Below are 11,033 nucleotides of genomic sequence, written 5' to 3'. Positions count from 1 at the left end.
GGAGGGAGGGAGCCGGACAACCAGGGGAGGAGGAGGAGGAGGAGCAGGAGGAGAGGGCACCAAATCCGATTATGGAGCCTCGGTATAGTGGCCCATTCCGCTGTTTCTGTCCACAGTGGAGGAGCAGCAACACTTTTGCTTTCAGTACTGTTGGTGGAGAGTCAGACAGTGTGGACGACAGGCTGCTGTTTTCACTCTGTGCTGTGAGGAAACTACTCTCTAGCTACTTTTAAGGGAGTTTTCTGTTTCCATCTTCGTTTTTCACCTCCTCTTGTTCTTCCTGCATCACTAAAAGTGGATTATACATGACCTGGAGATGTGAGAAGACCGTCAGGATGAAGATAGCTAGAGTCTACTTTACATTTCTGAACAAATATTAAAAATTCATTGGTCTCAAAATATTCAAAATTCATCCCAATGAAGCTCTGAGTGGGAAACTCTCTTCTCCAGCTGGTTATCTCCTTCACCCCCTCCATCTTCACCGTGGAGCCCCATATTTTGACCTAGGGGCTTAAATGCTGGACGGTAGGGATGGTGGAAGCTCCTCCATGGCCAAAGCTCAGCTCCTTGCCCGCGCCGGGGCTGCTTCAGCCCGCGTGCGGCCCGCGATACACGAAGAACCGGCCGATACCACCGACGACGATTACGACCAGTACCTCGGTTCTTGCCATACGGAGGACGCCGAGGAGGAGGACTATGAGGAGTACGACGAGTTCTCTCAGCTTCCCGAAACCAGGAGCATCGCCTCCGATGACTCTTTTTACCCTCCAGAAGATTTCGACGACTTTGAGGACTTTGAGGAGTCGGAGAGGAGCATCTCCGTGGAGTTTGAGGAGAGGCCAACGCTGAACTTCTTCCAGGCGTGCTCCAGCAACCAAGTGCTCGTCGTTAAGCAGTTGATACGGAAGGGCGTGAAGAAAAACGAGGTCCAGGAGACAGACAAGAACAACAGGGTGAGTAGGCAAGGTGTAGAGAGATGTGGGAGGGGGTTACCTGAAAAGTTCAGAGATGATTGACATACACTGCCTGATAAAAGCCATTTAGAAGAGAGATACCTGTATTTGCTTCTGTTAAAGAAAACATAATAATAAAAATAATACAAAATCTGAATGAAGTCTAATATTAAAATACATGGCAATCAAAATGCATTTAAGCATACTAAAATAAATGCACAGATGTAGATTAATACAATATTGTGGCTGTCATACAAAAACCTCTTACATCCAAAACTGCAGCTTAACAGGAAAAGGAAAAAAACAACAATGTTTTTTTCAACTTTTAAAAGAAATCAATGTAAAATATTTTTATTCCAAGTCATTTCGGAGCATTTCTATCGGCCCATTCTTCATCAAATGTGGAAATGTGAAAAACATCCAGATTCAAATTATGCCAAAACGTAGAAACACGCAAAAATGGAGATACAGGGTTTCTGCATGAAAGCAACAATATGCTATGGTAAAATGTGGTCAAAAATTAGTGTACATATTTGTAAGAAATATGGTATGAAATTGTACTAAATTAAATTAGCTTGATTTAAATGTAATATTAATGCAAAATTAGTAAAAGTATATTTAATTTAAAATAAAGTCAATTGTAAAACTAATTATAGAAAAGATAATTGATGTGAAAAAAATGTACACATTTGAATCCAGTAAATTCAGCATGTAACTTGCTAACCAAATGTCCGGGAGTCCAAAAGAGCATAAATGGCTTTTGGTGGGATACTATAATGCTAGGCCTCTGGTAGCTGACATAATGAGGGAAGAGGGAGGGCCTGTAATGTTAGCCGGCAGTGATGTCTGTTCTCCTTCAAGCATATTGAACTGTCCAAAAACGTTGCGTTAGCAGCAGTTTGAAAAGACACATTACAGAGTGACTAGATGGACTTATTTTCATGCCATTTAGTAATAGAAGTCAGGACCCTCCAGTCTGGTAATGTTAAACGCTAATCTGTTTGAAAAGCAGGTCCTGAGCCTGGTTAAGGTCATGGAATTAATTGCATGACCTCTTCAGATGGTAATGCCCAGAGATGCCTGTAAAATGGCATTGCAAGCCTTTAGCAGAGTTTAAAGCAGTTCACTTTACTCTTTGGTGGTTTGAAATACTTGCACTAAGGATGTATTGCAATGCTGTTATCTGCATCTATATCTGTTCAGCACTTTAAATATCTGTATTCAGATTTGAACTGGAAGTGGGTGTGGTCTAAACCTGAAGTTTACATTTGGTTTACTCTTTTAACAAGTGATAATAATGAATATATTTTATTCATTCACTAAGTATATTGATATTCTATCTTCACCAATAAATTAATTAATGTATTAATTTCAGAGAACAATATCTGAACAATATGTGGTTTGCATGGGCTATATGGAAAGATTTTGTGTATTGTGGTCAGTTTGTGTTGAATATGGTTTTATTTTGGAGCTCAGTGACACACGGTTTAGGTCAGGCTACTGGAGAAGACCACTGACGGTCGGCTGCATCTGAATACTTTATGGTAACATCCTTTTCTACATTATGCCTGATTTGGTAGATATGTAAAGCCAAAGGCTATCAGCTCTGCCAGTACATTTACTGAGACATAATAATGCTCGTCAACTTTTCTAAGCATTGTCCCTGTTTACTTAAACAAACTGTAGCTGATTACCAGCTGATGTAAAAACAGTTAGTGACCTATTGTAGGACATGTTTTCACTTCATGTATAATGTGACTCAGAGCTGACTCCTGCTAAAGTGCATGGACCTAATTAGACCCTCTTATTGGGTGATTCAGTCAGAGACAAATGTAACAAAGGTGCAGAAAAAGCATCTACAAGAGCATCAGAAGAGCATCTTAAACAGCCTGTGGCCTGCTGCCATCCCAAAAGTGGGATTACAAACTTCCATTACCAGAGAATAGCTGCACCAGTTTGTACAGAAGTCCATGTAGTTCCTGAATAATACACCTTAATGTGTAATAAGCCTTTCTGTGTTAAGGAGTTTCAGATTAGTTTTCAGATTAATGACTGAAAAATATGAAATATTCAATATTTAAGTTTGTATCTTAAAGAATATGAAGACGTGAACTAGTGAAAAATCAAAAGACGCACTCGTTCAAAACTTTATTTTAAATTCTACCATCAGTAATGGTGTTCAAAAAAAAAATCTTATACATGTAGGGTTTTTACTCAAAGAACTTATGTTAGTTCTCTGTAATTTTCATAAGGTGTCTTCATAGGTCATGTTTTACAGTAATAATAATGGGATGAGTCATTCCTGTCAACTTCCTGGGTGATGATGCTGATATTCAGTATCTCTCTACACAGCATAAAGTTCCCTTTATACTGGATGTTGGGTTTGGAATCTCCCTTAACATGTCTGAATTTCCTGTGTATTCCACTTTGCAGGGAAACTATTAGGGTGGAATGGATCCTGGGTCAAAAGTGACCAAGATCAAAACAACATGAATCCAGGATGCATTATGTCATCCTAATGAATGCACATGTAAAGGTTCTACACTAATTAAATGTCTTTTCCTAAGCATATGTCCAAGTCAAGAGCCACTAAATAGCTTTTGCTTGTAAGAGTGAAAGTGCCATCATGAACAGCCAGGAAAGCACCATCTTCTTTTTATTTCCATTGACTGGAAAACACACCACATACATTTCCACATCTCCTAGCATGAAGATTAGCAGGGACAGCTGGGGCTGATAAAGCTCATCCAAATGACAATATAAATGGTTCGACAGGGTTGGAATAAATGGAAAATGTCACTTTCCATAAAACCTTCCTGTTGTACTCGTCATACTCGATTCCCCTAATCTCCAGTTTAGATATGGCTGATAATAATATTTTGGCAGTGATTATTCTATATTTGTGATATCACCTTTAGCATCCGAAAGACTACATTCTGAAAAAGAATCAGGGATGTGCCAATCAGGGATTTTAGAAGCGATAACATAAAAGAACTACTTTTTCTTCCTTAAAGAATCTGTTCATTGCCTAGAATTGTATGTCTAACCCAAGAACTAACAAAGAGTCTTTATATGAAGAGTATAGACATAAGTTACTTGAAGGCTCTTGTAATTTCAGAAGAGATAGGAAATTGACATTGTTATTGATTTAGTAGGAAATGTAAGCGGTAACAGACTTCACTAGACAGAATCAAGGCTATAGACAGACAAATAGAACCCGGAAAGGAAATGAGAATCATATCTGAACACATATCTGCAGAACAGTGTATGTACAAATATGTGCAGATTAAAGGATATACAAATAGGCATGCACACATACACGCACAAACACTTCCTGTGCAGTTGTGCAGACTGTACGTACATTAGTACTGTGCCAATAAGCAGCACATATGGAGAAACATAGTATATATATATATATGTATATATATATATATATATATATATACACACTGGTAAAGTAACTTTGTGTAAAAGCACTATGCAAACATATGATAATGCTGTGCAATAGAACAGCAGTAAAAATGCAGTATGTGTCTGAGCAGTGGTGTGCTGAGCAATGTATTCCAGTGTAACTCTAAGTTTCAGTTTAAAAAAGTTATATCATTTACACATTATTATATTGTATTATTATATTACACATTCACATTAAACCAAACTGTTACTTTATAGGGAGAGTGAAAAGCTTAGCTATTTGCTGGGACGTTTATTTGGAGTTTGGAGTATCGCTACAGCACACGAAAGTAGATTCATAGTGGATGGAAGCCCATTTTTGCTTGATAGAGGAGCTACATTAGCCTGTTAGATTAGTCTGTTTTTTTCTCTCTCTCTTTGTTTCTGGCAGCAGATATATCAAAATTCAAACATATTATGTAGAAATGATGGTTACTTTTTCCAAGATTTTGATTAATGAGATCCAGAGTAGTGCAGTCATTTAAGCATTGGCTCTATCGTCAGAAGATTGCAAAAAATGACTCATTTTATGAAGATTTTATAATGTAAAATATGGCTTATTTTGTAAACATTTTGACTTGTGTCACACACGTTCTGCTTTAATAATGTTGTATTATTTAGTTATTATATTTCATGATTAATCAACTATTTTAGAGTAGTAAGGAGCCCATGATCCAGTAGCAGTAATAACCAGAGATCGTCACTGTAGAGGCTGAATCAAGTACTGGAGTTCAGTGTGGGATGGCCAGAGTGAAAGTCATTTTATTAGTCATCTTTTATTACTAAATATAACAGAATGTTGTGTTTAACTACATATCACATAATACTACTTAAACAAAACATTATGTTATTTTGCTATATGTATATTTTTCAAATTTGCAATGTGCAATAAATGTTCAAATGTGCAATATACCCATGGTATGGAGCAATCACAATCACAATGTTCAGTGTGGGTAAAAACAACTAGAGGTGGTAGGTTTACAATTCCAGGTGCCACCCGGAAACCTTCAAATTGAAGCTGTGTGGTATTGTGTTTTTGCTGTTGTGTTTTAGATGTATTGCTATGGTAGCTGTAGTCTTGTTTGTCCCCCCTGCCCCACACCCCTCTTTCTCCTCTCTCTCATCTCTCTTCCTCTTGTCTTCGCGAGTAGAAAGAGTGACTCAGATGCACATTTTTATATTTTTATGTGTTTCCTTATCTCATACTGTTCTCATCTTCGGATTTGGAACAGGGCAGTGGTGGCTCAGCGGTTAGAGCGCCAGGATATCAATAACAGGGTTGTGGGTTCGATTCCCGGGCTCGGCAAGCTGCCACTGTTGGGCCCTTGAGCAAGGCCCTTTACCCTCTCTGCTCCCCGGGCGCTGGAGTTGGCTACCCACCGCTCTGGGTGTGTGTGTACTCACTGCCCCTAACACATGTGTGTGTGAGTGTGTGTTCACTACCAGATGGGTTAAATACGGAGGACACATTTTGCTGTACAATGTACACTGTACAGTGACAAATACGTGCACCTTTAACAACTAAAAATAACCGAAATTCAGATTTTTTCACAAAATTCTAACTTCTTATTTCGACTGGATTGGACGTGGATGATGTGTTGGAGTTGTAGGGGTGTTGTGTGGAAACTCATTAAACATGCCAATGGATACACTTTACTACTCAGTTAACGCACTACAGGCTGTATTAACTACCTCAGGGAGAAGCTATATGACACTAGATGGAACAAATTGTAACTTGCACAAATTTCTGTTCAATTCAGTGAAGAGAAACCTGGGTTAGTCTTAAGCCTTTTGTTGTTTTTCCCCCCTATTTAACCATAATCATACCAAACCTTTATTTTTATGTACCGTTTTATGTACTTATTTACTTATTACCTACATTACTTGTTTGTAGGAGTACTGCTATACATAATTACAGATATTGTGCAGTTTTTCAGTGCAATACCTCAGATTTCATATCTATATTCATTCAGCTGCTTTTTACGTTGTATTTCATATTTTATCATGTTATTTTATTTTTACACTGTAACCTTAGTTTAGTCTTTTCTATTTTCATTGTTTTCTGTTATGTGTGAACACTGTCAGGATTGCTACTTAATTATATTGCACTCTATGCAAGGAAACAATCTATCTATAAGGTAGTTAAGTAAAAGCTGAGCTTCTCATAACCATAACCACATTTAAAGAAAATCTTCACTCTTAAACTTTATAAATGCCTATAAATGCTATATGCCTTAAAATGGCTTAAACACGTCCAGAGTCTACACACTATTAAACTATTGAAGTATAAATTAAGAGGAACAGTTTTGTGGTTATAAAAATTCTCACTTTGTCAAATCAAAAATCCTAATGGACAACACTGTGGACAATTGGTCTAACACTGATAGGGACAAATATCAGAATTGGACAAATATCAGTAGTGCTACATATTTGAACATTATAGACAAGCCTATATGAAGGACTGAGGTTATATAAATAGGCTGAGATATGTACAGTATCCTAAGCCCACACTCAAGTAATTGTAGTGTTAGTTCAGTGAAATAATGATGTAGAACTGGAAATACTATTCCAAAAACAAGTACAGGTACAAAAGTAGAAGCATAAACTACTTGCAAACCTAATGGTGAGCTGAACCTAAGTACTCCAGGTATCAGAATATGAACTGGGGTAAAATTGCAACTTTTTTCATATACTTTTACATCTGAAAAAAGGATAACTTGAAAAGGAACCTCAGAAGTGGAAGGTCCAGATTGCTGAAGTACTTAAAATGGGAATTTGTAACTAAAAGTGAATGACTAAAATGTGAGAAAGTGTTCACTCTCCTGATTAATCTACTTTTAGAAGTAAAAGTATTATTGTACAAAAAACCTGAAAACAAATGGAACGGAGTAAATGTCTTAGATTTTTGCCCACCTCTGTAAATAGTCTTTTCAGTGTTATACCTCAGCACTAGTATCATGTAACCATGCAGGCTAAAAGAGCTTCTCCTTAAAAATAATCAGATGTTTTGCTTGAAGCACACTAAGTAAATTACTTGCTGATATAGCTGATCTAAGATCTTTCCATAGCTAATTCAATCCTATTAGCATGTTATTAGTGATAAGGCAGCGTCCCAGCAGGAGGAGGAGGAGATGAGGAGGGGCATCATATCTCGGGCATCAGTGCAGCAACACAGTGTCAATTCACCCAGGCACCTCCACTGCTGTCCTGATCAGCAACATTGACACACTGCAAAATGTACGACTGGCAATCAATCCTCTAAAAGAGTCGCTTCTCACATTCCAAGCAGTCCAGAATCCAGAGTCGACTTAAAAGGTTTCAAGTTTGAGGGTGTAAGATGTTCTGCTGTCAATGCAATACGATATAAGTGCTTTCCTTAAAATGAGCGTCTAAAAGTAGGATATCATGGTCAAACACTCTATTATCCCACAGGTAGAAATAGACAGCTAACATCATCACATTACACAGTGTGAGTGTGTTGTTTCAGTCTTAGCCCCTGATTTTTAATATCCAGTCCTGCATTTCCTGCTAATTTCAACCTATTAGATTCCCATTTATACAGATTTGCTGTCTCTCTCAAACACATGGTGTAGTCATTGGTCTGGCAGCATGTTTGTTCTTTTAAAAAATTGCTTAAAATCAAATAACTTTGTCAACGCAGAGCTGTCAGAGAAGACTAAGGTAATGTTACGGCTCATGTTAGTCAGCTACATTAATTTAGCTGACCTCAGCTCTCTAAATTGCCTTACTAAAGATATATAGGTCAGTGCTATACTTTTTTGCCTCATTATGCTAGCTAATTAAGGCTGAGATATCTAGCTCTAACATTAATGTTTTAAATCTTAAATAAAGAAAGTTATTCTTTGGAATTCTTTGGAGTCTAGAAATATCAAGAGTTGCACACAGCAAATTTTTTTTTATTCAGGTTAATCAACAGACAGATTTTCCAAACATGAAGGTTGACTAACATTTATAGGTAAATTGACATTTGCTGATTTGTCATCAATATATTGACTCATCCCATATACAGGCTTCATGTATACTATTCCGACTGCACAGCAATGATTATTCTTACACTGGACCATCAAAAAATATATAAAAATGGAATTTCATGGCTCAGCAAAGTTTGGTTTACTGGTAACTTTGATGTAATATTTTTTTCCTGTGATAGTGCGGTACACATATGAAACTTTTTTTAGTGAGGATTTCCTCCATAATCAGTCCAGCATGTGTTCTGCTCATCTGAGGCTTACATACCCCTCTCTGCATTGTGTAATGCTGTAAATAAGGCCATTAGCACCAGAGCCAGGCTATATTACGCCCCTTTCCTGTGGTGAAACAGCAAGGCATGGATTGTAAAACAGCATGAGGAAGAAGAGAAGCAAGCTTATTTCTGACTCGTTTGCTACATTGGAAAAAGTAATGTGTTCACTTGACTGATTAGGAAACCTTACATGGACACAATTGTCTTGTAGTCTACTTACTTTTGTCAGTTATCATTTTGGTGTAATTTGTTTTTATATATGTTTTTATAATTGTTTTTACATTTCAGTAGATTTTCATGCAAATTCAGCACATGACTTTCATTTTAGTATTCAATAGTGCATACAGTAGTTAGAACAGAAAATAGGACTTCTGCAGGCCTTATTTTACTGTATGAGCTTTAATCCACATTTACAAACTGCTGTGCAAGCTTTTCCCTAATGAGTGTGTCTGGACAAAGTTGTGTAAGTCCAGTCATTGTTAGAACATATGCGAAAGGCCAGTGACCCCCTGAGCTGCTTTCTGTGTTACACAGACTTCACACCAAACTCAGGTCAGCAAATTTGTTTATCAAGGCAAGTCAAGACAGCTTTTGACTCACTCAAGTCAACTTTATCAGTCACAATCACACAAAGCAACAAAGATACACACAGACGCTCGTTTCCTGTTCATTTCCAGGATGTGTTTTAATACCGCATGTTAAAGCCTGACTTAGATAAACTATGATGACTGAAATGGATACAGATTTAAGAAACTACGTGTTCTGATAACTAGCATTAAAATTGTATAAGATCAGTAGTTTTAGTTAAACAGAGCTTTACTGACTGATGTGGTCATCGGTTGTCAACTATGAATGAATAAATATGATTAGATTCTCATTTTGTCCATATAATAACATTTATGTTAAAAATCAGGCAACAGATTCAGTCAAATTAGAGGCATTACGCCGCTTATAGATATTTCTCGCATTACATTTTTAGCCTGAAATCCACTGCTGATTTTTCTTAAATCCACTGTTGATCCACTGTTGGTTTTATAAACCTAAAAACCTATAATTACTTTTAACATGACCAGTTTCTGTTCGATTGTTATGGCTTACAATTAAACAAGTTGCTATAATATCCAATTAAACAGAACTACGCTGTTCCTGTCCAGCAATGGGTGGGACTTAAAGTAGAAGGGGTGTCCACAAACATTTGGACATATAATACAAGTATAGTATCTAGTTAATTTCATCAGAGGTCTGTTTGCTGCAATAAAAAATTATATACATACATATATACATGTATACAATTATGTACACACATATATATGTATATACATACACTACATATCTGTACTCTGGAGGTAGGATGTCTCCTTTATTGATGAATAGTGGGGCCTTAATATCAGCTGACATTGTCAGCAAACCAGTGTTTCAGCAAACCCTCTAAATACATGCTAAGTGTTCATAAGAAGCAGCAAAATACAGAAGTGTCAAAAACTTTAAGGACATATTCCTCTTTAGTCTCAGTGCAACTGGGCTGGCTCGTAATATTTCAACGACATTGACTAAGATGTATGAATTCATGTTCAGGCAGATCCAGAGGGGCCTTTAGCCTGGAAGAGTGAACTTGATAGACCCAGCCATCATATCAAAGTAATTTGACCTGTTTCAGTTTTAGCATAAAAAACTGAAAAGTAAAGGAAGAAGTGTTGTAGTAAAACCATCAAACCACAGTCCACTCCACCCACATCACACGATTTGTGTTTTAACTCATGCTGCAGATCCTGTTTCTACAGTAGCTTGAAAAAGCTTTAAAGGGGTAGTGGACATGCTGCAGTGGACTAGGGAATTGGTTATGATGTAGTTATACGGTTATTCTTTTGAACTTTTGTAGCACAGGACAAAGATTTTTCAGACCTTCCACCATATATTATTATTGATCAGACTACCCAGGTTTTTACATTAGGCCTTTTAAATGATGAACATATTTGCTTATTTGACCATACAGAAGGATTTTGTCCTTGTAAAAAGCAGCGGAAGCTTCATCAGATTGTATACTCCAAGCAATTTTTTTTAACTTGTTATGGTAGTGGTACCCTTTTTTATGCAAATAATACATAAACTGTAATATGGAAAAAAAAGTTATGGCATAAAAAGGCATTAACGTGATCAGCTCTAGTTTATGTTGAACAAGGTTCTACAGTTACTCGACTGTAATCCAGTAGTTTGTACTTGAGCACCTCTTCAGTTTGTGCACACACCTTTCCCAGATAGCAACTTTACATGGGGTTGGGTTTACAGGAAGAACTCCTGATATGTCCAAGACAAATGTGCATAGTATATAGTATGTTAATATGATACATAGTATCTAGTTGATTTTA

General features: G+C 37.1%; 1 protein-coding gene across 1 annotated transcript in view; it reads left to right on the top strand.

The window, feature by feature from the left end:
* The first annotated feature begins 444 nt into the window (after positions 1-444).
* Positions 445-11,033, top strand: part of ankrd33ba (ankyrin repeat domain 33ba) — a 24,423-nt gene continuing 13,834 nt past the window's right edge. The window contains exon 1 of the mRNA XM_072658059.1: positions 445-953. Coding sequence (XP_072514160.1) covers positions 516-953 — 438 coding nt within the window. The 5' untranslated portion in view covers positions 445-515. The remainder of the gene's footprint in view (positions 954-11,033) is intronic.

The sequence above is a fragment of the Salminus brasiliensis genome, chromosome 1 (genome assembly GCF_030463535.1).
Source record: "Salminus brasiliensis chromosome 1, fSalBra1.hap2, whole genome shotgun sequence".
In the NCBI taxonomy this organism is placed as follows: Eukaryota; Metazoa; Chordata; class Actinopteri; order Characiformes; family Bryconidae; genus Salminus; species Salminus brasiliensis.
The sequence above is the reverse complement of the archived record's forward strand: the minus strand, read 5'-3'. Positions and strand labels throughout refer to the sequence as shown.